The sequence below is a fragment of the Hippocampus guttulatus genome, chromosome 19 (assembly GCF_054856545.1).
Source record: "Hippocampus guttulatus isolate MCC_2025c chromosome 19, RoL_Hgut_1.0, whole genome shotgun sequence".
Classification (NCBI taxonomy): Eukaryota; Metazoa; Chordata; class Actinopteri; order Syngnathiformes; family Syngnathidae; genus Hippocampus; species Hippocampus guttulatus.
This window is the reverse complement of record NC_141279.1, coordinates 6,820,448-6,848,289: the sequence shown is the minus strand read 5'-3', so window position 1 is coordinate 6,848,289 and position 27,842 is coordinate 6,820,448. Positions and strand designations below refer to the sequence as shown.

Genomic DNA, 27,842 nt, shown 5'->3' with positions numbered 1-27,842 from the left:
CCATGTCAAAACTCACATGTACAGGCCAAGACATTTTGTTTAGTGTGTCCGACAAAATTCATAGCAAGTGCAGAGTCTTCAACAACACATTCTTTAGATAAACCACACAAACAGGATGTGTTTGTAGCAGTATAAAAACCTGAGGTTGTTTTATTTGATTTTATGTGCTTTTTTTTTTTTTTACAGTGGTACTGTCAGAATTTCAATTTGCAGCAACTCCAAAATTATATTCTTTCATTATCAGGCAAGTTTACCAGAGGAATGGGTATGAATCCTGTATTGATGGGAGGGAGCGCGTAAAAAATGAGCGACGCACCTCAAGACAACGTCATTATCATTTGCTTTCTTCGGCTTCAAAGAGGGAGAAAAAAAGGACAATAACTGCTCCATAATGTAGTTATGTATTCTTTTGTAAGGGCACAACATTCATGTGATCAACTGTCATTGAACATTCAAAATTCAACTTGAGACTCTCCACCTATTGATTTAACTGAAACATATGGACAAAAGGGATCCAATATAAAAAAAAGTAAGAAGCTGGGAAAAAAAAAAAAACAACGACGAAGAAAGACAGCCTGATCTACAATGACAGGAGGTCGAGGCTACTTGCGGCTGGTGATGCTGAAGGCGAGTTTATTGAGTAGCCTGAGGGCGTGAGCGCTTAAGTCCCCTTGGGAGGGGTCCATTTCAGTGAGCTGGGGTCAATGGTTTTGTTGCCGTTGCCTCTCTTGACCTCCTTTGCTTTCCACTCATCGATCAGGTCCTGTGTGGAGGGAAATAAACTAGAGGAGTGAGCCAGCGTATGTGGAGTGGTCAGAAATCATTTTCAAATCACAAGGCACATCTTTAGGAGCACGTGTTAATTTGCATTAGTATGAGCTGAAATGTATTATCTACAATGGAGTCGCATGCAAACCTTACAGGCACGTGTTAAAAGCTTCAAGATTAGTAGATTAGATTATTTGACTAATACGCAAGGTAAAATCGACGGAGAGTCTACACAATCTCTGCATGCAGAACTATGAGCACAATCATGCCGGTATGTAATCATGACATGCATTAGCATCAGCACAATGACGGGGGGGGGGGGGGGGGGGGGGGGGCTTGACTACACAAACACTAACTACATGCGATGGAATTACCAAAAATTTAAAATAAAAAAAATAAAAATTAAAAAAAATTGAAATCTCACCTGTCGCTTCAACACCAAGTGCTTCCCCTTCCAGTATTTGAGCATCTGAAGAGACTGTAGCGTGCTCACAATGTCCACGGGATTGACGGCAGTTTCCTGACTAATCTCTGTGCATCAAGTAGACAGCACAACTTTGTTCCAAGCCTTTTGCCCAACATTTGGTTTGTTTGTCTGCGCGATCCCTTTTGCCACACTGCTTTTTTGTGTTTTGTTTTTCTATTCCATGGATTTGTTTACTTTTATTTTTATTTTTGCCCTACAACTGTGTAAATTGCATGTCCTCCAGTGTATACAGTCTTACCTTTGATCGAGATCTCCTTTCCTTGGAAGTTGTGCATGTAACGGAGTAACACTTCCTTCCAGTAGCTACGGTAGCTGATGAGGCCGAGGTCCGACAGAGGCCTCTCTGGCGAACCCACCTTCTCCTCCACTTTGGACAGGAGGTAGCCTACAAAAGTGAAGCAGACAACGGTCAGCGCGGATGCCTTTTGACCGTTTAGACAACTTTTGGGGCATGTATCCATACTGAAGTCGATGAGCATCTTGCCAAAGCCCTGCCTCATGTACTGCGGCATTGTCAGAATGCAAGAAACATTGTAGTTGAGGAAGGAATTCTTTTCCTAGAAACACAAACACACAAAAAATATATATATATCACAGTGATTCTTTTTCCCCTGTTGAACATATCCTCAGCTATTCGCCATTTTCACTGCATAGTTTTGCTCTTTCATGGATATGTTTTTTCCTGTGTCGGATGGCCATTAAAAAGCTCAGGCTAGTAAAACCGCATGGGTGTCATTGTTGGTATTTTTACACGTAATGAAGGAAATTACACTTTTCTCCAAATTATTTTGCGAGGTTATATTCACATTTTTTTCAACCTTTCCGCCATTATTTGCTGTCAAACTAATCCATTGCCCATGGGGCTCGGTTCGGTACTCACTTTGGAAAAGTATCCCACCAAATGGCAGCCTGTGTTGTCGGCCTCAGTCATGACATAAAAGAGGAAAGGCTCCACGTCGTAGTATAACGTCTTGTGGTCCAGGAAGAGTTTGGCAAGTAAACACAAATTCTGACAGTAGATCTGTGGAGTCCCATAACCCATTTCATCAATTAGTAACATGTCGCAGTTATGTACGAGTCTGCATTAGCCCACCTTGTTTTTCTTGCCGTCAACTTCAAACACAGATATGGCGCCTTTTCTGTACACTTCATCTCCTGGAGGATGCTTCCACACACACTTGGCCTGACAAACAATTCAAAAAAATGGTTCAAGAGCATTTACACAGTAGGTGTAGCAGTAGTGACGACACCCATTTGCGATTCTCACCATGTGTCGCCTGAGGATGGTCTGGCTCTTCATGTACTTGAGACAGAATTCACACACGTAGAGGCGACCCAGGCGGGCGTACTCCTCGGGATAGGGCGAGTGGTACCAGGTGTCCAGCTCATAGCGCCCAAACAGGATGGTCTTGATCATGTTACTGCCCTCCGTGATCTGACCCTGGATGCGCAGCTTCTCCTGCGAGCGGGCCAAAATCAAGAAGCAAACTGATGATTACCCTGCCGATACAAACTTTGGATCAAAAATGTCTAATTCGGTTGATTGAGGTTAAACAGCAGGATTTTTACCAGGTCCTCAGAGGCACGAGCCTGAGCTTTTCTGAAAAGCTCCAAGTCATAATCGCTGGTGATGTTTTCCAGCAGAGGCTCCCTGGTGTTGCCGTGCGTTTGCCGATGCTCCTGCGGATCACGCAGAAAGGCGCAGTAAAGATGAGACCACATAAGTGATGACCAACTCAACTGCCGGTCGCTATGGCGACGGAGGCGAAGAGCCGCTGTGGTACCATGTGTTTTTCTTTCTGCTCCTTCTGCAGCCCAGAGTTTCTCCCCTTCCTCAGTTCAGCCACCTGCTCTTTGTATCTGCTCTGCTTCAATGTTGGCGTCTAAATAAAAGACAAACAAAAGCAACTCCACTAATTACATAGCCAACTAAATTTGCTTGAAAGTTTTCCCAAACCGGACCTGGTGACGGGTTGCATGGCGGGAATTGCTTTCTTCCTGTCCCTTCATCTCGTCATCTTGCTTCTCACGGCTGACAGCTTTCACCTGACAATGAAAAGCAAGGTGTGCATGTTATAAACACAAACTGTGGGCTGGTTTTGCGCAAAAAAATAAAATAAAATAAAATAGCTGACATCCTCCCACCCCCACCCAATTGTCACCTTGCATTCATCTGCGGACAGGTTGTGGTACAGAGGGCATCCTGACACAGCAAAGTGTCGTTCATGCTTTCCTGTGAGGTGACCTGTTTGACATCATTGAACTAACACATTAATTGATCGAGATTTTCAGAAGCAACTTGAGCCAAATGTAAGGCAACTTTACCCAGTGAATTACATCCAGGGGTTGGGCATTTCATGTTAAAGTTGTACGTCTCGTGGCACCTGCGACGTTTGGGTCGGTGGGAGAGGTCCTTATCAGAGTCTCGGTTGACCTGATCTTTGGCCTGGCTCTCGTCATGAGAGCCATTCGGGCTGGAGATATCCAGCTCAGACTCGGAGGATGGCGCATTTCCTGTTGGTGTCAGTGGCGGGGATTCATCATGATCCGCAGCTTGCTTTAAGTCAGCCGTATCTGTGTTAAACAAAAAAAATGTCAAAACAGAATATCTATTCAGCGAATGGAATGACAAGAGTGGTGTTTCAATTACACAAACCGTGAGAACTCTGGCTCAGGCGTGTGGAGGCTCTGGTGAGACGCTGTCTCTTGGTCCGGGTCCCATCGCTTTCTGAACTATTGGTCTGCTCTCTCTCAGCAGAAGAGTCAGAATCTTCAGTTCCATCAGAACCACTCCCTGCCATATGTCTCTGTTGTGATGAACAAACAATGTGAGGCACGTTTGCCTCAAAGACTTGGTAGTTCAACGAGTTAAATGACTTAACTTTTGCTAGTGACTTGACAATTGGGTTTATTCAACAAAGCAACGAATTACGTGCTATGCTATTTCTTTATTCCGAAACCTCTGTGGTCTTGCTTTAGGACAGGCCACAGTTAGCCGCCTATGCTACGTGACCCACTGAACACTAAGTATTTTTTTATATAAAATTCCGTCTCAATCACATTAAGGGTAGACTTGTGTGTTGTGGATTAATGGTGGTTTATCGTAGCGTGTTGGCGCCCAGTTTCGAACCCGTTTTACACACGTACCTTACTCAATCAGCCAATTCATACGTTACATTCACTAATTTCATTTCCAGCAGCCGTTTCTGTATCAATTCCCTTGATGAACAATTACCGCGGGCTTTTTTTTTCAGTAAGGCGGCTGTCGTTTGAAAAAAAACGCTTCGTCAAAAATGTTAACAGCAAAGCTATCTATAATAATTAGCTTCTTCTCAACCAGCTGTGGCTACGATGTTGCGCTGATTGTTTTTTTTAATGAATTACAAGCCAAATCTTAACTGTAACAATTTTATACTTCCCTGTCACATATACTTTCTTAATGATATTCAAACAAACTAAATATTGACGTGCGGTGTGATTTAGTGGAACATTTTTCCCACAATTCGAGTTCAACACTGTCGCTAACGAGCTAACCCCATTGACATTGTTTACTAGCACGCTTTTTTTCCTTACCTGTCGTCTGCGAGGCATGTTCAGCTCGATGAAGATTCGCTTGGACGCACGTTCTCAACAACGGCCACAATTTCGTTAAATTAAAGGTAGTCAAAGGAACGTAAAATCGTACAAGTATAAGCTAAACTTAAACGGTGTAGTATGGCTCTGGCGCCACATCGCCCAAACGGACTAAAACTAAACGACGCGGCCAGCAGTCGGCGCCTTCACGCATTCTTTCGTTTTCTGTGGTGTATATTCGTGGTAACTTAATGCCCTTTACTGTCACCTAGTGGACTGGAGAGTAGGCTAAACCCACGTTTCATTCGTTTGGTTTCATTTATTTTAGTTTTAATTTGATCATCTTTTATCAGAAACGTTTCAAAATGTGTAAATATGAAGAAATGAATTTATAGTAGAGGCAATTAATGTGTTACCCAGTATCGCCAATGTCAACCCATCACTGATTTTTTTTTTTTTTTTTTTATGAAGATGCAACATGAATTTGCTGAGTATGAATTAATGACTTGACTTTCATGACATTCAAGTGTACTTGTGCTCATTGTGGGACTGGTAAAGAGGGGAGGGAAAAATCTTGGATTAGCCCACGGTCCTGTTAAATAATATTCTGATTTCCTAAGATTTCCTGAGAATTCTGGAAAGTGATCATTTGTAAATGTAAACATTTGCAGAGATGAATGGAAAAAAGGCTGCATATTGATGTTCATTTGTTTCTTTGTTAAAGTGCTGATAATAAGCCCACTTGAGTCATGTGACAGGTGGCACAGCATCAAAACAAAACGGGTAGAGCTGGGTACCAAACCGTGTCTGCTCCGCACAGCTGGGGGTAGCCATCAAGGGTAATCCAGAAAATACATGCATCCTGGAGAAATCCACTGGATGACCATAAAAGGTAGTGGGAACCCCTCCATTAACCCCCCTCCCCCAAACAGCTGATACCAACTTCTCCCAGCTACTATAAATAGCATCTTCCAGGCCTTTGCGATCCATTTGAGCAGCGAACTTGGAAGAGTGAGCAATACTCAGTATAATTGTTTCTGTTGTGCTTTTCTTCAAATCTTTACAATGAACAAACTTAACATTGTTAGACCAGAAGAGAGGTAAGTGATACCCTTTTTGCTTTAATGTTGTGAAAATATCTCCACATTTTCCTCTGTTCTTCAACAGTCAGCCAGCACATGCGGTGTGGTTTGACAGGAAGAAATATGTCACCGTTAACTTTAAAGTGCAGAAACCTAAAGATGTCCAGGTTCACATCCAGACGGACAAAATGATCTTGTGGTAAGTTTAAAAACTTAACCGATATGTGTACATCCCTTGGAATTGTAAGCACGTGTTGTGTTGTTGGACCTGCTTTGCTTTATCTTTTCCAACAGCTGCAAGAATGACACAGATGATGTGATCTACAATGAACTCCACTTTTATGAAAAAGTCCAAATTCATGTCAGTGTCCGGTTATATGAAATCAAATCTAATAGATTTATTGCAAACGGTCTTTAAAAATATTTTATTTCTTCAAAGGATTCAAGGGAAAGAGTTTATGACCGCACCATCAATGTCTTGCTCAGGAAAATAAAGCCTGATTATGCGTGGCCTCGTCTTCAGAAGGACCCAGAAAGGGTACATTTTTATTTTCGTATTTTATTTTTAATTGAGGACAGTCGGACAATTGCATTTGTAGAAAAGATAAAGGACTCCATGCTTTCCTTCCTTATGCAGCCTAGTTGGATTTCTGTGGACTTTGATAACTGGAGGGATTGGGAGAACGAAGAAGAAGATGGAAGGGAAGAGTATGAAAAATACGTCGATGTAAGTAAAGTCATTTAGTAGTACAGTATTTCTCAAAGCATGTGCTTTTTGTGCACGGAAATACTTCTGCCCCTCCTAGATGATCCAGGACATGGCCACTAGTAATAAAGGAGCAGCACCAGACATGGGGGATCTTAGTGATGTAAGTCCAGTGTGATGCAAAAATAAAATGTCAGAATTTAAGCATATTGCTGTACAATACATTGATCACTGATCATCTCACTTGCGGCACAGTCTGACTGAGACCTACAGTGTCTTCTGCAGGTTGGAAACCACCACAGTGTTCAGTGCTTTTAAGTCTCTTGTGAACAATTTACCAAAGTGAACTTTCAATGTAATAATTTATTCATTGTGCCTTTTTTCCATGCATACATCATTGTAAATTTTAATCTAAACAATCCGAATCTGTAGGTTGGAAACTACCACGTTTATTGCAGAGGAGGGTATTTGTTGGTGCTTGTAATTGTCTTTTGAACTATTCATCTTGTCATATATATATATTAAATAAACATTTTTGTTTGTATAAAGTCATGAAATCATTGTCATTTTGAATAAAAAGGTTTCCTTGTGTCAAAGACTGTATTTATTTAATGAAATATAATTTTTTTTTGTCCCGACAACTGTTTCCTTTACCTGGAGATACATGTAAACAGCATCTTCCTGCTATCCTTAGAAATGTGGTTTAAAGACATATCCAAATCGGTTAATATGAAAATGTCAGATTTATTAGGTTTGTTTTCGCCTGGTTGATTTTGGCCATCCCGCTCCCCGTAGAAGAATGTCAGCTCACTTGCAACAGACTCCGCTGTACTTTTGTTTCTCATCATTTACGGCCTTTCTTCAAAAATAAGTCAGTATGGCTTTCCAATGTCAGCGGGACTGCTATATGAAAGAAGTAAGAGCATGACTGGGGTCGTATGTCAACGCTTAATTCTTTGAAACAATAACGCTAACGTTGTGTTCTCTGCAGAAGTGGTTAGCACGATTGCTAACGGCTGCCAAAAGTGACAGTCCTGTCTATTGTGATATTATTACTTGTGGGACTAACGGGTTTTCTTTTTTTTTGGGGGGGGGGGGGGTGCTGTCAACTTACAAACGTAGTTTCAAGAAATGACACACATTCTGCAAGATGATCAAAGTTGACCTCATGAACCTATGAAAAATGGAGCATTTCAGTTTCATAAATGTTTTTTCTATTTTTAAAAAAATACGTACGTATGAATCCTTGTTAAAAAAAGAAAATTAAAACTGCAGATACTGTACTAATTTCACTCCTGTGCAAGTTTTTTTTAAAATTATAGACTGAAATTTACTTGTGTAAAAGTGAGAAGTAAAAATTTTATACAATTATTATATGCAATATACTCATGATAATTTGGCACAATGGAAAACAATTCCGCATGACTTTCTCTTAGTTTGTCACAACTGTAGCTTCCTGCTGTCCTGCGGAGCTCAAGCAGGAAATTGGTGGAAAGAAAGAAAGTGTGAGTGGATTCACTGTCAAGCTGCAAGACACCATCTTATTCCCCGAGGGAGGTGGCCAGGTATGCATGATATTGCAAACACGTGAAGTTCTGAATCGAATGGCATGATGATATGGGAGGAGCGGCAATAAAACATGCAGAAATATTTGCTTTTCATAGCCCTTTTTTTCTCACTTCCTCCACTAGCCAGATGACCACGGGCTCATAGCGGACATCCCCGTTTTGAGGGTGACCCGACAGGGCCAAGATGCCGCTCACTTTGTGGCTTCGCCCCTGGAAGTTGGTCAGGAAGTGCGAGTGAAGGTGGACTGGGAGAGGAGGTTTGACCACATGCAGCAACACTCAGGTGGGCCTTGCAAAGAGTTTTCAAGAGCTAATTATTGACACTAATTGCTGTTTTATTTCCCCTTTTAGGACAACATCTGATCACAGCCCTGGCAGAAAGCATGTTTGGATACATGACCACATCTTGGTATATGTTGTGTATATTATATAGCTGAGGAGCACTGTATGCTGCCTGTATAAAATGAAAACACTTCACATTACTGCAGAACACCTGCATCTTTTTTTTTTTTAAGGGAGCTTGGACGTCAGAGAAGCACCATTGAACTGGACACCCCTGTTGTTAAAGCAGCCCAAGTACAAGCACTGGAGGAAGCTGTCAATGAGAAGATCAGAGCTCACGTCCCAGTCAATGTTAAGCTACTTTATAATGACAGCCCTGAGTTGGAAAAGGTGCGTATGTCAGTGCTCATTTGAGTATAAGTCGCATAAGACTGAGTATGATCTTATTCGAGTATTGCAGATCTTGAAATTGCAATGTATTGACTCAATTTTTGCCGGTGTAGCCGGCTTCGATGTCAACGAGTGCTTATCCGTGTTGTGTGTACGACGCAGGTGAGGAGTCGAGGACTGCCAGACGACCACGCGTGGCCAATTCGAATTGTTGATATCGAGGGGGTCGATGCCAACATGTGTTGTGGAACGCACGTGTCGAACCTCAGTCACTTGCAGGTGCCGAAAAACACTTTGCCTTTATTTCCGCCATTGACGCTCAGGAAAATACAGTGTTAGACTTTGTTTGCATAACCTCCAGTAATTGCAGAAATAAATTTGGATTTTAGGTAATTAAGCTGCTGGGGACAGAAAAAGGAAAGAAAAATAAAACCAATCTGATCTTCCTGGCGGGAAACCGAGTGCTGAAATATGCAGAGAAGAGCTACAGCACCGAGCGTTCTTTGGTGGCTCTGCTCAAGTAAGCTGATCCATCAAAACAGTCGGCAATTGTTTTCCGTCAAGAACCATAATTGTTACTTTCCACCACCAATCGTTTGTGTGAATGAAAACGCTTCTGTCACCAGAACTGGCCCAGATGAACACGTTGAGGCCGTGGACAAGTTGCAAAAGTCTGTGAAGCTTGTGCAGAAAGTGAGACAACATTTTCATTGATTTACACACAAGAGGCTTTCGTCATCTTTTTGTCGAGACATTTTGTTGTAAAATGCAGACTAACTTGAACCTACTTCGGGACATGGCCCTTCTCATCGCTCACAACTTTAAGAATGACCCACGCAGAGGGAATTTCTTCAGTTTGCACAAGTAAGAGCTGCTTCTTGTCCTGTTACATGGTCAGCTTTTCCCCCCCCCTCTCCCAAAGCATCAACAAAATGGTCTCCTCCCATCCAACAGAAAAGAAGGGGACCATGAGTTCATGAACATCATCGTCAATGAAATAAACACAGAGGTAAGAATGTAAAACTTTTTTTTTTCTGGTATTGCATAAATTATCGGCAATCTCTCCTTTGACTGTTCCCAGGAAACTTTGGTTTTCCTGACTGTTGGGGAGGAAAAGGGGCCAGGTTTGTTTCTACTAGCTGGACCGAGCGAGCAAGTAACACAGATGGGACCACGGTAAGGGAGGGGGGGGGGGGGGGGGTTAAATCCCGTTATCCCTTAAGCTGCACAGCATTTTTGTCATCAAGTGCCAATTATGATGCAATTGTGGGACGACATTTATTTTATCCATCGTTTTCTCCCCGCAGGCTGTTAGAACTGCTTCAAGGGAAGGGAGCCGGAAAAAATGGCCGCTTCCAAGGCAAAGCCAACAGCCTGGCGCGAAGAGGGGAGGTGGAAGCTTTCTTGCAACAACGCTGCAACCAGTTTAACTTGCAAGAAGAATAAATCCATCTTAACATAGCTTCATAGTTCTTTATTAACAATAATACAAAAGCACTTGCGGGAACATGTTAAATGTGGAGCACATCTGATGAAGCCAATATCACAATTTTTGGCTGATTACACTAGTTCAATGTGTAAAAATCTTTATTTCTAATTTAATCAAAAATAATAAATGTATGATTTTTTTTCAAAAGTGTTGTGTTTGTAACTCATGTTTTTAACGTTAAGAATAGAACCCACTGAGTGATACCAGTGTTCATGCGGAAAAGTTCATCACCATTCCTGTTGACTTAATCACAGTTTTGTGCGTGGCAGAATGTTGAAATAGTGCAAACAAGCAAGCATCCCTTCCCATTCACAATTGTTTCAGATAAGATGACGTGATTAAAAAGACAGTGAGATAGTTTGACATTACTGCATTTTGATCCTTTGGACATTTCCATCGTCCTTAAGAGGTCCACTGCACCTTGGCGGCCGTCCGTTTTATTTGAGTGGCTTCACTATCTTCATTGAGATGTAATTCTGGAAAAGGCAAAAGAAATGGAATCATTTAACATCGAGTACAAAGGCATCGAGGGATACACTACTTGGAAAAAAAATGGCACGAGGAATACATTATTTGAGAGAGTATCTGGCATTAAAGCAAGACAATTTAACTTGGGTGACCACTTCATGTGAGATTTTCATTTTTGCACTGTACCAGTTGCAATCCTATGTTTTTTTGTTTTTTTTTATGACACCTACACGATGGGTAACGCTTACCGGTAGAGAGTACAGCAAGATGGCGAGGAAGAGGAGCACAACGGTGAGAACGATGAGTCCAATGAAGAGACAGCGGAACCGTCGCCACACGATAAACTTCATGGTCTTGCACGGGTTGGTGAACCAAAAGAAGGATGTTTCGGGGCGCCTGTTGGTCATGGAGATGTTTCATAAAGATGACGCCCACGTTAAAAAAGACGACCAAAGCGTTTGTTAGCGGGCTCCTACTTGGGAAGGTCCAGTTTCGGGTTCATGTTGGGTTCATCCCTGCCTTTTCCTGCCGGTTTTTCATCCACGTCATCCTCGCTGAGAATTTCCAAAGTCATCTCTACTTTGCCCTACGGACGCAAAACAGCAGCTCAGGGGCCTGATTATCTCATTTTCTTCAATTAATTTAGTCCATTCTCACCCCAAGGGTCTTGTGCCCATTCCGCTCAATGGAACAGGGCCACCAGCCCCTCGCTGACTTCTGGGTAAACAAGCACTTGGTAGCTTCGGGCTTGTGGGGCACGTCGGTCTCCACGTTGTCCATCATGGACAGTGTACACTTCTCTGGTGTCTTTGCGGGCGGAATCAAGTTGTGCAAATAGAGCTCCAGCGTTCCTGGGATCCAAACAACAACAACAACAACGGTTATTGAAGAATGAGTTTCCCAACCGTTAAATAGTGTAAACATATTTGTTAAAAGTGTACGTCTCTCACCGAGATAATCATCCAGTGAGAACTTGTCATTGTCCCATATCTGGATCGTCAGCTTCGGTGGGATCCTGAACTCCGTTTTGTCCAGACTCCAAAAGTGCTCCTGTTGAATCAGTGAGTCAGTTTGATGTTCTCGCACCAACGCTCCTCCTGCCCCCCCCCCCATTTGTCGCACAATTTATTGCAAACGATGTCGTTTTTGAGACCGACTGGGTCGAAAGTCAGGAGGCTAACATAAAAAGCAGACGAGGAAGGGCGCTCACCTTCTTGGAGACGAGGCAAAGTTGTTCTGCGGGAAGGTAGTCGAACTCAAAGACGAACCTCCAGTTGAAGTTGCCGTCTCCGTCGAGAGACCTGTAGTGGACGTCGGTCCTCTGCTTGTCCTCCTCCATTCCTGGCATCCAACTGCAGCAAAAAAAATAAAATAAAAAATAACTGTTCCGTAAAACATGCATTTTTTTTTTTAATGAGGGAAGAGTAAAAGGGTCAAAGGGTCATTTGTACCCTTTGACGTAAATGTCGCTCATGTGCTCTCCGGTGACACTGGTTTCATCCAGAATCACATCAGTCGTGTTCCAAATGACGACGCGCAGGAAATGTCTGAAATAAAAAAATGAAATCCGATATCAGCGCTGACGGCATGTTTTGCGAGCGAAAAAGCAAGACGTTTTAGCGTACGCTCACTTTTTGGCCTTGCGTGGGGTGATGTCAAAAGGTGGGCCGGGCGCGCCCATGCTTTTGGGGAAAATGTCCACCCACATCTGAAGCCTTCCCTGTACACGCACCGACAGGTTCTTAGAAGAGGCCGCATAACGCGGATGTCGATGCGTGTATGACAATCTGGACAAACCTGGGACAGATTGGGCTGAAAGCTGCTGTAAAGTGTCCTGGTCTCCACATGCTCAGGCACCAGTCCCTGCGTTCGCAGGATGTGCAGACACAGACGCTCACAGGCTGGACCCAAGTGCTCATGAATCTCCTTTTTGCCCTCTGGAAGGGGAAACAAGTCATGTCGTCTTCTTAATGTCTTTTTTTTTGAACATCTGGACTTGGGGACGGAAAAGCACAGGTCCCAATGACGGTGCAAGTGCAGCACGTCACACTTGGATCAATGCCCGCAAAAGTCGCAAGTCAACTGACCAAAGTGAGCCAAAGTGTATTGTTTTCCGTTGAAGGTGAGCGAAGTGCCGTTGTCCTCACTCCGAGGTTTGGAAAAGCCTTTCAGACGAGCTAGGTTGTCCAAGATCTCGGATGGCTTTAGCTGGTCGCGCCACTGGTTGATTCCAGAACTGGCAGCAAACAAATACGGATAAAAAGACACTATCGTGATGTCATTGAGTTTTTGTTGATGCAGAGCTCCATTGCAAAAAAAAAAAAGAAAAAAGCAAACTATCAAATTCTGACTGCTTCCCTTCTGTCTCAATGATACCCGAAACAAAAAAAGTACAAGAAGAGCAAACAAAGCGTATTTCACTCATCCGCGGTTGCCTTACGTGCAGTAGGTCTGCGGGAGGCCGCAGTAGGAGTTGTAACGGGACAGGAAGCGGTTCTCCAGGTCGATCACGGTCTCCCCGACTTTCTCGTCGCGACTCAGGAGGTCATAGTCGTACACGGAGATTTTCAAGTCTTTGTCTTGGGGTAAGAAACACTTCATCTCAAACATCCTACGACAAAACCAAAGGTGGGGCATATGAACCACATTCTGATGAACAAATCCTCCCCCGGGCATCAACTACCTTCCAAACACGGGGTTGGTTGTGTTGGGGAGGTAATGGTCTCTGTCCTCTATTGTGTTCTTTCCCAGGGTTATCTTCATGTATGGGTCACACTAAAAGCAAAGCGACAAGTTCAACACATTGCGTAGACCTTGTTAAAAAAAAAAAATGTGGTTTGTTGCCAAATCATTCTCACTCTGCCGTTATTGTCTTTCGGCTGCAGATCGATGGCCCGGACCACGTAAATCCTGACCAGACACTCCTGAGGACCACTGTCGGGGAGCTCTCGGAATTGCCGGGGAGGAGGGGTGACACCGGGGTCATCTGGCAGCGGGTACACTTTAAAAGAGCCCTGCAGGTGCAAAACCATAAATATCACTTCACAGATCAGGAGTTTTTTTTATTTAATTTTTTATTGTGATTGTGTCAAAGTACCTTCAACTCCCCAACCACACTCGGGTCATCGTCACCATCCTCGTTCTTGCCTCGTTGCAGTTTGAAAGTGTTGCAGAAGTCTGTCAGGCCTTTGAATTCTTGAATGTCTTCTAATTCACAATCATACACCTGAGGGAGGGGGGGGGAGTCAAGCTCATGAAATCCAAAGGACGACAAGGACTGCATATATTGAGAAAGCGTCATAACCACACGATTCGGAACACCACAGAGTCAACTTGTGTACATTTGAAGCGAACTCTTACTGTGAGGGTGTCATATCCTTTCTTGAGGTAAGGGCCACATTTCTGATTCTCCCCCACTGAAGCGTAGAATTTACTCCACCAATCCACCGTTTGCTTTTCCTAGGAAGTGGATTTTGCCCAATCAATCCATTTTCCTCACTTTGAAAAGAAATCTATCAACGGAAACGTACCTTCTCTACGTGCTGTGCATACACAGGAAGTAAAAAGAAGAGAAAGACTTATTTATAGAATTAAGACATTTTTCCTCAAAAGACGTCGCAGCAGTTATAATACATTGTGAAAATGAAGCTGCAGACTGAGGACCGACGAGGCCCAAAGCCACTGGTCCAGAACGTTTGTATCTCAAGCACATTGGTACCACCCGTAAAACAATTTTGTTGAGCAAGAGCTTTTTTTTTTTTGCCAACCAAATGCATGACTTGCACGTCAGCATTCAGTTTGGACGTTTGCGTTCCATTTTTCACTGTGCTACTGATACAAACGTCAAGGCCTTGTAGGTTCCGGGCCATGGTCACGCTACTCTCCTTCAGTGACAAGTTGGATTAGTTTAGATGTGCTCATTAGATGTGCTCCATAAATGAACAAGAGATTGCAAAAGCGTGTCGTCTCCAGCACACATTCATGGCATTGTGACTTCACGAGCGCTGCGTCAGCTTTGTGATAGAGCGAAAATAGCAACAACAAGTATCCATACATACAAAGTAGGAGGTAGGGGGAGTCATTTTGTTGACAGCAGCCGACATGCTGCACATTAACTGCAAGCCAGAGTGACACCAGTGGTCAAATTTGACTCCGCAGGTCAAATTCTGACTTTTTAGTTCAAAATCCTTTGCGATTAAATCATTAAAACATCGGCTGAAAACATTCTTAATACGACTTACCTGAGTTTCTAACAGTAATCTCGTTTCTTCCATATTGATGGAGAGGTGTCCGGATGGAGTCGCTGCCATGAGGGCCACTGCAAGGATACAACATCAAGCATTTGGGACTGATGATTTTTCATTTGGAACTTGAAGATGTGTACTCCGCTGTGTCAAATGGCCCCTCAAGTGGAGTTATTTTGCGGCGCTTACTTTTGGAAGCCATCGCTCCCTCAGCCGTGATGACGTATGGGTCACAACGGAACTGCTCCAAAGAGGTGATGGTGCACTGGCCCACCACCGGTTTCCTGCCGAATGGACGGTGGTCAATCACCTTCAGCACGATCGGAGGCGTGTACATCTCATCCTTTGGTAGAAGCTGGAGGGTTGACAGAGATGAAACGAGTCGGTCCACGTGCCAGTTGAGGCCAAGTTTCAACAAGCACTGGAAACTTAAAAACAGGTGTTGCTCATTTGTTGACTTGACAAGTGCGATCATTCAGATATGCCATTTCACCAAATGCAGTTCAATGCAATCTGCGGTTGGTCGTTACCACTTTGATGAAGAGCACCGAGCTGGGGAAGTTGGGACTCTTTTTCATGTTCCTGATGACTGTCGATTCCACCCTCTGCCCGCCGCACTCCACCACCAGGCTGGGGGAGGACACGGTGGCCAGCTGAAAGGGCTTCATGTTCCTCAGACCCCATGCTAGAATCTGCAGGTGGCAATGACGAATACACACTCAGAGACCTTGCGTTTCAAATTTGTCAGACGGACAAAATGCAAGGTGTTACCTCCACGGCAGTGAGCTGCACAACGGGGCGGATGCCCTGCGGAACCATGTAGAGGTTCTCTGCCCTCATTGGGGGAGCAAGAGGAAGATCTGACTCTCCTGACTGCAGAGAGAGCAAAGAGGATTGAGATCATCCTGGAATAAATCTCCTTTAATTTGCATGGCACTTATCAAAGTTTGCAACAATTTTGGGGAAAAAAAATTCAACGCTTGACAAAGTCCAGAGGCATTTTTATGGGGTGCAGACCTTATCTTTCAGGATGAGTTCCGCGGCCACAAGTGCCTCCCCTTCCTGGCGTCCCCTTTGCATGATGGGGTGCCATAGCAGTTTGGTTATCTGATCCATGCTGGGATTCAACTTGACCAGTGGAACGCAAACGCACCGACCCAGCAGCTCATCCTTGCCCTGGCACAGTCAATGATCTTGTCAGGGAAGGAACATTTTCTCAGACCGGATGAACTAAATGACTCCCTTTGTGGAGCGTTACCACTTGGTCATGGTCGTAGAACTCGATGACAACATCCGGTGGATGTTGCGCAAGAGCCTGCGGGTCGCCGTAAATTTCCACATGGTTGAAAATCAGGGTTTGGTCCCAGGTTGGGTTTAACGTGGCACGCAGCTTCTCTGTTGTCTTACTTAGATGCAGGAAGGAGACATGGGCGTAGGGATCTGTAAAGAAAAGAAAAAAAAATGGTGGATTGTGGCCAAAGATTGTTCGAATTTATTTCACTAAAATGTGTCAACATACCAGAAAAACTGTCTTTGTCCATCGATGTCATGTTTCTTGCTTGATAGACATAAACACGCAGGTGATACATGCACGACCCTGAAGGAGTGGGCGGGGGGGTTAACACAATCACTTTAACACGTTGTGGACAGTCATTTCTATTTATGCCTCTAGTCAATACGCTGCATATCACTCACTGTCTAAGGAGCAGGACACAGTGGGTGTGTTAGCACCAAACATCTTTGTGACATCGCCCTTGGAGCTTTTCTCTTTCTCCTCCATATCAACACCCTGCAAAGTAAAATCAACATAGGATCCAAAGACTGCTGAGGGAAATGGCACACTTCACACTTAATGCACAAGTCAATATTTAATACTAGAACCGGTTCATGATTTCAGCCAGACCTAAGGACTCGGAATCAAACAGATTTGTACCCACCTGTGCCCCCTCCAGTTTGAAGATGGCCGACGCTCCCAAGCGGTCTTCCGGCGCCATCTTTCTCCTCCAACGCCTCCGACGAAACGTATCAGACGACCGTTCCTTCCGGTGGAACTTCCAGCCGATCAGCGAAGAGAATTCCCAACCCTCCGGGTCGCCCTGGTCCCGCCTCTGCGCGCAAAGCGACGCGTCGTTCGAGCCATTTTGCTCAACTCGGAGCGACACCGACGAAATGCTGACCTCTGCGGTTGCACCTGCAGGAAGTGCGGCTCTCCTGCGAGGTCGAACCACTCGTCGCCGACGATGGACATGGTAGACCTTCTCTGCCGGCACCCAGGACCGGGGCTTGTCATCCGGCGGAATGGTCAGTCCATATTCCCAACCTGTGGAAAATACATTTTTCCTTGGAGTTTGCCATTCGGGGCCAATGGATTCATGACAGCACCTTGATCATCCACAGCTCTGTTGTCATCAACCGTCCACTCGTCCTCCCACGCCCAACCGGGAGGACAATCAAACTCCCGTGGATTTCGGCTCTTCTCACCATTCTGCGCAACAAGGCATTTTATGAACTCGTGACCTCGTGGCGACGTTCACGTTTGTGTGCGCACTTGACAGCTTCACGGGATATTTGCACGTCTGCGCTTTTCTCACCACGTCGGTGAAGGGCTCCGAGGCTGATTTCCACTCTCCACCGGGGAAGCGGGTCTCATTTTGGAAAACCTCATCCATGAATTCAGTGTGTCCTGCGTCGGCCTCCGTTAAGAGACTAACCCAAAAGTCGCATCAGAAGAAACAAGCAAACAAAAACTGTATATCTTCTGCCGTATTCAGTTGCACCTTGGATGGCTTTTGTACCGTACAGTGGAGATGCAGGTAACAGATACACATTTTGTAACACAGACAGAGAGGGGTAAAAAGTGACCCTTTGACCACCCTGGCAGGACTGCTATTTTCTCAAGAAATCACAGTGAGTGGCACGAGAGGAATGTTAACACAAGCGGCTGACTCATTTCCTCTGCAGAGCTGAGAAAATGAACATTATAAATAACCACCCTGAAGGCATTCATAATAGCCAGTGTCATCTCGCCCCCCACCCACCCCCCCCCCTCGGTTTTCATGGAGGACAAATGCCTATTGACCGATGAGTATGCAGCTACACTCACGCTTTCTCCGGGTCGATAAACCAGTCCGACTCCCACTCCCATCCTCTGGGGGGCATGAAATACTCCTTTTTCAGCTTGAGGTTGCCTGTTACGTCAGAGAATTTATGGCGCCCCACCAGTCCTGTGGTTCCCCACTTTCCAAACATACTGGCTTGGTTCTCGTACTGCAAAAAACAAAACGGCACCATGGCTCAGTTTCAAATGCGCGCCGGCTCCAGGACTCAGAATCAAAACAAAGCGAACAATGTCCTTTCCTCCGCCTGCAATTTCTGCCTGCCGAGCGTGTGCCCGACTTTGAGATTGATTTGAATGAACGTACCAGCTCTGCAAACACACTGAAAGTTCCCTCGGAGAAGGAGTTGAACTTCTTTTCATGTGCAGATAAACCCAGCCACATGTTGACTCGGATCTGAACGGGCACCTTCAAGCCTCTGTTCTTGTCCATGGGGTACTGAGAGAAACAAGACAGCCGGCTTCGACTTGGATCGACAGGAGGGATGTCGGCGAGCTTTGCCGATATGTTTCGATTGTAATCTGTACCTTTAAAAATATGGTTTGGGTTTTGCCACAGCGGTGCCCACAAGCCTGCTCACAGTATGTGGAGTAGAGGATTTGGTGAGCTGGTACGCGGCTGTAGGCCACCCTGCTCTCGCCGCGCAGCATCCAGATGATCACGTCGGGCATGCTGTTCTGAGGCTGAAGGCACACAGAGTGGGGAATTATGCATGCGATGCTACAAAATTGAGCGACGCCCAAAAAAAAAAAAACAAAAAAAAAAAATCATCAACCACTTGCGAATAAGCATGACCACTCAAACATTAAAGTCAGATTCTCCGTCGTTCACCTCTTCCGCAAGCGCTGCGAGTTTGTCCGCCCACGACTCGATGTCGGCCAGAGTGTCGGCAATGTCTTGGGCCTCTTGTCTCATGCGAATAGCTGCCTGCTGGATGCCCTTCAGGCCATTGTCTCGCAGCTTCTTGAGTTGGATGTCCAAGGATGTCAGGTTGGAGCGGCCCTCCAGCTCCGGTGTTGGGAAACTGGGGAAAGGAGACCACAGGTTCTTCACAATCCAACGTGATCAGGTTTAAGCGCCGCTTGATTCCGATCCTTCACTTACTTTGCTATGTCTTCAATCAGCTGAGTCAGCAACTTCACCCATATGCCAGACATTTGCTTGTCGGGTGCCTTCGCCGAGACCGCTGTTCTGAAGACCTCCAGGTTAGATTGCTGCAACAGGGAATCAAATGCCTGGATGAACTCTCATCCCCCCCCCCCCCCCCCAAAATGGAATGTTTTATTTGGGGATAAAATGGAGCATTACCAGGCGGCGATAGATGTAAAGGATGATGTTGATCGTGTCCATGCGGTGGCTGATGTCCTCCCAGAATGACGTCACCACAACTACTGGCTTGGTGCCCGCCCACGGCAAATAATAGTAGTGGTTACCTTGAAACATGACGCGCCGTTAAAAAAAAATTAATCTTTCATTCGGCAAGAATTTGAATTGAGGCTCGCTCACCATCAAACACAGCGCAACTATACTGAGTGGTGGAGGCCAGCGGTTTGCAGGTGTTGTCCAGTTTGTTGCCATAGTTACCAATGCTGACCTCAAACTGAATTGGCTCGCCCGGTTCCTGGATCATGGAAGCACTGTGGAAGACTGCACAGAGGCAGTACTTCCTTCTCCTCTGGTACTTCTGACATAAAAGAGGAAAACAGCAAAAAAAAATAAGTTACACGTTAGAATTTTTGTATTGCCTCTTTGAATCTCTTGGCAAAAGAATATCACCTGCACCACCAAGATATCATCACTGGGGATGCTGTCTACTGCTTTGTCAACTTTGCCCTCTAACTTAGTAGACATTTCGACCAGGACCCTGCCCCTGTAGGCCACGCCTTCACCCTGTTCAAAAGCACATGGGTGGTGGTTACAAACCCATTTAAACAGTTTCTTTTTTTTTTCCCCCCTCCATGGAGAAACTATGCTTATACAACAACGGTGCATTTGTCACCATTACCTTTCCCAAATTGAGATCTTCATAAGGGTCGGGTAGTCCAGTGAACTCTCTGGGACTGCCGTAGAGGTTGATGTAGCAGGGACCAAAGACGGGGAGGAAACCGATCTCCGACTCTCCCGTTCCGGCTTCATGGAGATACAAACACAAATTAGACTTGGATTTCACTCTGCAGGATTAAAAAAAAAGTTAATAGGCAGCGAAAAGCTTTTTAGTAAGCAGTATATGCAGCTCTTGATCAGGCAACCCAAAAATCATGTTTGAGAACGAATGCACAAAAAAAAAGCATTTGCAGCGTTTAAATTTAACAGTGAACCCCCAGTCACAAGGGCTACAGGCAAGATACACCTGCTGTAGGTGAGCATTTTTAAATATGGTGGTTTTACCCCTCCCGCATGCTTAAAAAATCAGCATGTATTGTATTGTAAACATTCCAAGTAATTAAAACAACTTTAAACGCAATGTAAATGGATTTGGAGAAAAAAATGCAATCATAAAGTGTATAGGAAATGGGAATCATATAAAAAATGTCTGTCAAATCTGTATCTCTAAAAAAAAAAAAGACTGCTTTAAATTTCGACAATAAAGCAGGGATTTCTGAAACAGATGCGCTCCAAGAAAATAACGGATTGTAGCAGGTTGGGAGAGGGGGTAACAAAGTGCAACTGATTGGGGGAACACTGTATTTAGCAGTTAGCCTGCACTATATTCATAGCACAGAGGCAACACGGCAAAGGAGAGCACGGATGAACCTTCATATGACGACAATTCCGTACTTCCTGCATGCTCCTCTATTTCAGGAAAAAAAAAAAAAAGACAAGAACGAAGGCACCATTTAGAAGTCGGTAGAAAAAGTGGCAACACTGTTCACAGGAAAATCATGAACCTAAGTCCAAGTGATGCAGGGTGCAAAAAATAAAATAAATCAAGCATCGTTTTGGTGCAAAATTAAATCATGAACCATACCTTCAATTTCGCCCCCAGAGGAGGCTATTTTGGCCAAGTTGAGGTACGTGGTACCAACAGCATCATTCCCAGTCACGCGATCCCTGCAGTCACACAAGTCACATTCCTTAACACACAGCTCAGCGCACACATTCAGGTGGCAAGATAAACATGCATGAGGTGCAAAGCCCACAATGGATTAGCATGCTGTGCTTTTTAAAAATCGCCGTATGGTGGCTATGCGATCACCACCCCACAATATTAAACACACCGCTCCAACATGATTATTAGTTTTTTGGGGTGATACAGCTCTTGAATTGATCACTTAATGTGACCTGCATGAACATTTAATTGTTCATGTCGAGTACTCAGCAAAGCATGTTGGGTGAGAAGTTTTCACCGGCAAATCAGTCAACCTTTTTTTCGCACTTCCTCTTCCATCTATTTCCCTCCTGCCTTATCAGACGTATTGTTCGCTCGGGAGTACACGGTGATGAAAATGAGCAGGAAGACGGTGCCAACAGGATTACAGTTTGTTATTGTGACGGGAAGGGAGGAGCCAGCGCAGTCTGACTCATAGGCCACATAATTCTCATCGGGCTGGTGATGGAGCGCACCCGCGCACTGCAAAGTCAAGCTTCTTGACGCTTCGCGATACCAAGTAACGGCATGCGCTTTTTCATTCGGGACTTACCAATCAAAGACTGTCAATTTGACACGCTCGCACATGGAGGGGAACTAGAACAGAAAACAGTCGTTCGTCATGACCTACTTTGGTACGAGCTATTAAGATATAAAATGGATCACCTTGACCTGAAGGTTCAACACTTGGTTCCACTCCGGGTTGGCGTTCCTCTCGATGATCTGAGTACGTAGCTGCACGGACGAGAGGAGTCAGACGTATCCTTCCATGGTACCTCGCGTATAAATGTGAGGCCGTTTCAAAGACGAATGATTAGGGACCTTTTTCCCGGCAAAACGGGCCTCGATGAAAGGATCAACCAGGTTCTTCTTATTCTCATTTCCGCCAAAAACCTCCTTCAGTGACTGGATGAAGGCATCGTCCACTAAAACAGAGGACCGACTCTAAGTCTTCCTCTTGTCGTGAATCTGACGGCTTTCTGCAAAAGCGTCTTACTTTGCGGGATGTCTTCCGCTCGAAACACCTTCAGCGATAACGTGGCCCATCGTAAAGTGACACCGGCTGGAAGCAACAGGTTGCTTTCGATGTCATCTTGGTCTTCGTCGGATTCCCTCTTCTCCGACTGCGTGAGGACGAGGAAAGAGGCAACACATTTATTTGCGCGACAGAGAGAAGATGGCTCCTCAAACATCCAGCAAGCTCCTTGCTTACCGGCTGCTCATCGCCGACCCCGACCACGAACAGACTGACTTTCAGGTATCCTTTCGCTCCGGAGTCATCCGGATCATTCAGGAGCAGCCACTTCCTCATGACACAGTGGCCTGCAGCGCAAGATGCAATTAGAACTCGAACATCAACCGAGTGACTGCATTGAATAAATTGCGTGACTATAAAACAGCATTGCGACCCACCCCCCGAGTGCGTTAAAAGTCTTGGAAAATGGAAAGCGGTGCTTTGTCACAAGCTTACCTGCTTCATCATACACATAGCCGACGTCAAGCTGTGTAGGAAGACAAAAAACGTGAGCTCGACTACCGAAACGCACGCATTTCAAACCACTTGGGGCAAATCCATATCAATTCACAATGGTACCTTAAATTCTCCCATGAGACTGTCAGCCCTCAGGGAGTAGGAATTATAAACCTGCAGCAGGAAAAAAAAAAAAGAAGTTGATTACTCAAAAAGACTCAACTTTCACAGTAGGCAGAGACGCTCATTTCGGTCGGCTTACCCGAAAATTGATGTTCTGTTCAAACAGGTCTGATGGAAGCATGTGGACATTGTAGAAGAACATCTGTTCAAAAGCACAATGTGTGAAAAATGGTTGAAACCGCTCCATGTGAACAAGAGGAAAAAAAAAAAAAAAAGAATAATTTGGAGTACCTCGTCAAAGAAGGGGTTGTTTCCCCGCTTAATCCTTGTCCTGTGGGTCTGTCCGCACGCCTGGACCTTGACCACCGGCTTGATGTTGTTGCCTGGCAACTGACGGGCCTCGATGATGCGGATGCGGATCTGATCGAGAGACGGCATCGGAAAGTGTGAGTAAAATCCCCCCAAAAAATGTGTGAAGCTGTGTATCGAGATCCTTTTAGCAATCTTAAGATTTGAGTGCTTCTTTTCTGCCTTTGAATGTCTTCAACTGTTCTACTTGTAAATGCTTCTAGATGTTGTGGTTTTTGGCAGAGTGAAGCAAATTGGCGAAAATTGCCTTGCCGAAAGTTAAAAAGCTTCGATCGGTTCATTTTTTTCCGAGACTCAATTTACAGTCCCTGGAGTTACCTGGAAGTCCTGAGGTTTGTTGACAAGCCGGTGTCGATTCTGCGACCTGGCTATCCGCCTGCGGAGGCTAACAGACTGACCGGGAGCGGAGGGGCCGGTCGCAGAACCGCTCGGGGCCCCGTCGGGTGCCGTCTCGTCACCTTGCTCTCCGCTGCCTGAAATGGAGGGACGCGTGAAGGTGACGTAGAGTTTGGTGTTGTCATAAAATGAAGTCCTGGAGTTGAACATACCGGAATCCACGGTGGAATCACCATCGTGGGATTCGTCTGCATTTGGGTTCGCATTGGGTGGAGGATCATACCCAATGACGAGGTTCATAGTCGCCTGCAAGGAAATGATCATGTATTTTTTTTAAATGCAACAAATGTCGGCCAAAAATCACAAAATGTACTTACGCCGATATTGTGGCTGTTCTCGTCAAGCAAATGCACATTTTTGGCCGGGAGTGATCTCAGTTGGCCAGAGGCAAGTTCTCTCAAAGGAATTCTTGTTGACCCGATGAATCTGCCAAAAAAAAAAAAAACACACGCAACCTCATCAATAGAACCTTATCTTGTGTTTTCGGTGACGCCTCTGCACTGATTTCCCCTTGTCAAGTCAACTCGAGCTGGCTGCCAACCAGGCGAGCCAACATATTAGTCAAATGCATGGGCCCCGTGGTCATTAAGTGCCGCATGTGTGCTCAGAGACTTCATTCACAAAAAAAAAAAAAGGGGGGGGGGCACAATTAAGGTCACCACCTAGAGCTAACAAGCCCTGCCTGCTGAGGCAAACAATTGCGGAAACAGAAGCCGAGCAGTCACAAAGCAGCGGGTAAACAGATTTTACGACATTTCATTGACAATTTCAACATCCCCAAGCGAAGCTTTACCACTAGTTGAGCAAGCATTTTTGAGCGCCTCGACTTGACTGCCAATGCTACATGTGTCGGCTAACATAAGATACAAAATTCCCCAAAAGGCTTCGCACTTGATCCAATTCTTCCATTTACACCCCCCCCCCCCCCGAGGGTTGGTGCACCCCTGTAAAATGACCTTTCGGCTGATTAAATAACTGAAGGTTAAGCATCATAAAAGCTTCTAATCAACAATCTCGCTTTCTCTGCGAGAGGCGGTGACAGCTGCGCACATTCACGCTGTGGCCAAACAAACGGCTGGACGAGAGACTTTTATTGGGAGGATAGAGCATCGGGGGGGTTTGGCAGGACTTTGCGTCCCTCATCAAGAAGGACGCTGATTTGTGTCAGTGACTCCACAGGCCTGGTATGTTTGCTCAGATGCACGAGTGTCCGACAATATTTATTGCGTACTCCAATGGGATCTTACTCGGCATTGGGGGGGGGCTTCACTGCAGGTTTAAGTGACATAACTTACACAGGCAAAAGAATGATTTTACTGTGTTGCTCAAGATTCATCTTCTCTTCCTCGGTTGCTTTCTGACCAAAACGGATGACGTCACAAAGTAGGACTGTTTCGTTAATAGCCGACAAGCGATGACACCGATCTGATGATCTTCAGTGCTGGGTTGAACCATCGCTGACTTGTTTGTCTGAGCAAAGCATACACTCAAATGTGACTCGGCACACTTAACTTATTGAGCTACATTTGGTTCATGAGGTCCCGATTGATTCGTGGAAGGCTCGTGTGCAAAGACCTTTGACACCGGACGGCACCAGGATAGCGATCGGTACAATGGAAGAGGGGGCGAATTAGTGATGAGTGAAGAGGACATGAAGGAATAAAAGTCCAAAAGCTTTCACACAATCATTAAAAAGAACTCACTCGAGTGATGAGCCTGTATAACAAATAAAGGTCCTGTCAAATATGGATGGTGCAAGTGTTAGCATCAAATTCATTCAGACATTCATCAGCCATTTTTAAAAAAAAATACTGGTGCCAACACTGACCGTAACCTGTTAAGGTCGTCACTAAAGGAATCTGCGAATCAGATGATGCGATCATGACAGTGTTGCTTCTAATTTGGAAAATTGAATCAGTCCAGAGGGCACAATGGGCGGGTTTCCTCCCCTTTCACGTTGCCATAACAACATAGGCCCAGTGCAAAAACAGGGGCTGGAAAACTACTCAAGAGAGAGAGAGAGAGAGAGGGGGGAAAAGCCCCGTGCTATGACTGCTTGCATCTTCGGGGAGTGTGTCAGACAAGCCAGCGGAAAACTTTGCTCAACGTGGACTCATACGCTGGAGACATTTGGAAAAACGCCCCCCCTCCCCCCCACTTCACGCCGCCACATGTATGTGGGTGACCAAGCAAAGACATAAGACATGCAAAGAAACATACAAGAGAAAAATCATAAAGAAATAAATTACAAAAAAAACAATCTGTTCCTAAGTTTAAGAATTGCACAGCAGTAATTAGTCCGCCGGAGGAAACATTCTTTGTGGCTGCTCTGAATTAGTCCCATATGTGATTCTGCACTTTCAACCAAAGCCGTTTTGGAGCAACTACACGCTTCTTCCTGCACGGTCTTAAACATGAACATGTCATGTAGTCCAGACATGATGGAACTCGAATGCTGCAGAGAATTTGCCCCATTCTCTCTGGCTGAGAAGACAAGCAGCGATTGACTTGTCTATCGTTGCCCAATCAGGATCAGTCGTCCCACACGACTCGGCAAGTCTCGGCACGGCGTGAGGGGGCAGAGGCAGCCAACAAAGCATTTGTTTTTTTCTACTGATCACAGAAGCCACATCAATCTATAGAATCTATTTAGTCAGTTGCCCAACTATATCGACTTTTTGGGAGCCGAATCTCTGGGGAGAGTGTCGGGGGGAAGACACGCCACTTACTTATCTTTCCCAAAGGTCTCCGAGTCTTTCACAATCACATCAATGTGGGAGTCGGGTTCTAGTGCAGCTCCATTTAGATTAAACTCAAGGACCTGCGAGGCAAGACGAAGCAAGCGTCAGCTATTGTAGCAAAAGACTGCAGCAAGTCTCTTTGCATAAAATCTAACAAGAAAATGGTATTGAAGGAAAACCGGAACATTCCATCCAAATAGTTTCAAGATTTGAATGACATGGCAACAAATAGAAACTGAAATGCGGTGGGTTGTTGTTGGACATAAACATTTACCTCGTTCCATACCGGATTCACCTCACTATCAATAGAATTTGTTTTTTTCTTTTCATCTGAAAAGGAGGGGGAAAAAACACATTTGATGACAATCGCAAGTTATGACAGCAAGAATTTCATGACATTATAAGACAAAATGCAGCAGTCGTGCCTTCAGAAGTGTTCTTTTTAGTCATTATTTCTGATACAAGAAGTGAGCTGCAGTTGTTCCCTTATAAGGGGAAGCAAAAAGAAGAGGAAGGGAAGAAACCACACCTGCAGGTTATAGGTGCCCGCGAAGCTGACACACTTGGAAGGATTGAATCCCTTTTGCCTCTGGTCTGTTAGTTTTAATATGAGAGCGGTGACCCAACTTGACAGCCATTTATAAACCCTGTTTCATTCCAACGTTGCATTCTTTTTCCCGTTTGACATCCCACTAGCAATGTTTGGGCACGTTGAGACAATTTGCTCGGGTTTGTCCTCAAATAGCATGAGTAACTTTGGGAAACGTTTATTTAATTGAAGCACAGGATAAAAAGAAATAAGTACATAGCACAGCACAAATGCCATTGAATATAGAAGTATTAATTTTTTTCAAATCCTGTATTTCTTTGGGAAAAAAAGAAAAAGCCTTACCTCTAAACACCACTGTCGCGATTGGATCAGGACTTCCAACTTTCTTTTTTGGCAGACCCGCAGCAGATTCTACCAAAATCCGCAACATGATGATCCAGTTCAAAAAAAAACGAAAGAAGAGAGAAAAAAAAAAGAAACAAACGTTAGTTATTGAGTGAAATGGTCAATCCCTGGAGAAATGATCAACCCTGACATCTTCACAGGCGCGTCCGGGACGCAAACAAACGTTTATTTCCAAGTGCAGCGTTGAGAAGTGGAAAGGAGGGCGGGCCATGGGCATGTAATTATCCTGAGTGGAGACAGATAGTGGGCAGCTGCTGCCATCCTGCGATCAGCTGACACAACACCGAATTTCAACTAGCAAATACATAAGCGGGATGTTTTAAATTAACTATTACATTTGTAAAACGGACTTTGGGCACCGCTAAACAAAAATTAACTCCAAACTTTCACTTGACTTCCCCCCCACAAGTTTAAGCAAATATATTTTACTTTGTCTCCGTCTAGTGGCCGCGCGGTTCCATCGCCCCATGAGTACCGTACCAGGGAGCACGACATTTTTGTGCGTGGTTAAAAAAAGTCTGTCCAT

General features: G+C 44.9%; 4 protein-coding genes across 6 annotated transcripts; 2 read left to right on the top strand and 2 right to left on the bottom strand.

Moving 5' to 3' along the window:
- Nucleotides 1-118: 118 nt before the first annotated feature.
- On the bottom strand, nt 119-5,023 carry kat7b (K(lysine) acetyltransferase 7b). The gene is made up of 14 exons (XM_086099334.1): nt 4,829-5,023; nt 3,912-4,062; nt 3,581-3,829; nt 3,418-3,500; nt 3,218-3,301; nt 3,040-3,138; nt 2,825-2,935; nt 2,523-2,714; nt 2,349-2,438; nt 2,136-2,276; nt 1,719-1,812; nt 1,494-1,640; nt 1,193-1,299; nt 119-763 (listed from the first exon to the last, which is right to left on the bottom strand). The coding sequence occupies exons 1-14, from the start codon at nt 4,844-4,846 to the stop codon at nt 662-664; spliced, it is 1,668 nt and encodes a 555-aa protein (XP_085955460.1). The 5' UTR covers nt 4,847-5,023; the 3' UTR covers nt 119-661.
- An 802-nt stretch (nt 5,024-5,825) lies between these two features.
- On the top strand, nt 5,826-7,184 carry ptges3l (prostaglandin E synthase 3 like). The gene is made up of 7 exons (XM_086138326.1): nt 5,826-5,928; nt 5,996-6,109; nt 6,205-6,271; nt 6,350-6,448; nt 6,548-6,637; nt 6,717-6,779; nt 6,872-7,184. Exons 1-7 carry the CDS (start codon nt 5,894-5,896, stop codon nt 6,878-6,880), a joined length of 477 nt encoding a protein of 158 aa, XP_085994452.1. The 5' UTR covers nt 5,826-5,893; the 3' UTR covers nt 6,881-7,184.
- A 226-nt stretch (nt 7,185-7,410) lies between these two features.
- Nucleotides 7,411-10,492, top strand: aarsd1 (alanyl-tRNA synthetase domain containing 1). The gene is made up of 12 exons (XM_086138325.1): nt 7,411-7,532; nt 8,053-8,181; nt 8,308-8,467; nt 8,536-8,593; nt 8,700-8,856; nt 9,019-9,135; nt 9,246-9,376; nt 9,483-9,549; nt 9,629-9,720; nt 9,811-9,865; nt 9,938-10,032; nt 10,164-10,492. The coding sequence occupies exons 1-12, from the start codon at nt 7,494-7,496 to the stop codon at nt 10,300-10,302; spliced, it is 1,239 nt and encodes a 412-aa protein (XP_085994451.1). The 5' UTR covers nt 7,411-7,493; the 3' UTR covers nt 10,303-10,492.
- On the bottom strand, nt 10,316-27,480 carry LOC147189911 (myoferlin-like). Of its 3 annotated transcripts, none has more exons than XM_086138324.1 (54): nt 27,254-27,480; nt 26,636-26,691; nt 26,350-26,441; nt 23,938-24,046; nt 23,773-23,866; nt 23,543-23,697; nt 23,147-23,275; nt 22,995-23,057; nt 22,856-22,906; nt 22,733-22,763; nt 22,475-22,584; nt 22,259-22,385; nt 22,084-22,187; nt 21,928-21,996; nt 21,815-21,858; nt 21,142-21,224; nt 20,928-20,966; nt 20,179-20,303; nt 19,950-20,063; nt 19,680-19,857; nt 19,482-19,606; nt 19,278-19,387; nt 19,005-19,197; nt 18,701-18,856; nt 18,480-18,611; nt 18,161-18,324; nt 17,649-17,763; nt 17,440-17,542; nt 16,995-17,377; nt 16,753-16,846; nt 16,577-16,654; nt 16,316-16,497; nt 16,075-16,233; nt 15,829-15,930; nt 15,588-15,749; nt 15,247-15,412; nt 15,055-15,131; nt 14,872-14,928; nt 14,344-14,355; nt 14,174-14,272; nt 13,911-14,039; nt 13,672-13,827; nt 13,497-13,588; nt 13,254-13,424; nt 12,901-13,049; nt 12,611-12,750; nt 12,445-12,533; nt 12,265-12,360; nt 12,024-12,165; nt 11,764-11,863; nt 11,471-11,664; nt 11,290-11,399; nt 11,062-11,209; nt 10,316-10,821 (listed from the first exon to the last, which is right to left on the bottom strand). In XM_086138324.1, the coding sequence occupies exons 1-54, from the start codon at nt 27,339-27,341 to the stop codon at nt 10,783-10,785; spliced, it is 6,285 nt and encodes a 2,094-aa protein (XP_085994450.1). In that variant the 5' UTR covers nt 27,342-27,480; the 3' UTR covers nt 10,316-10,782. The 3 variants fall into 3 exon arrangements, with proteins under 3 accessions (XP_085994450.1, XP_085994449.1, XP_085994447.1); XM_086138323.1 differs by lacking the exon at nt 14,872-14,928 and having other exon boundaries at nt 16,995-17,165; nt 17,235-17,377; XM_086138321.1 differs by lacking the exon at nt 14,872-14,928 and having other exon boundaries at nt 16,995-17,165; nt 17,235-17,377; nt 23,543-23,866.
- Between the last annotated feature and the right edge of the window lie 362 nt (nt 27,481-27,842).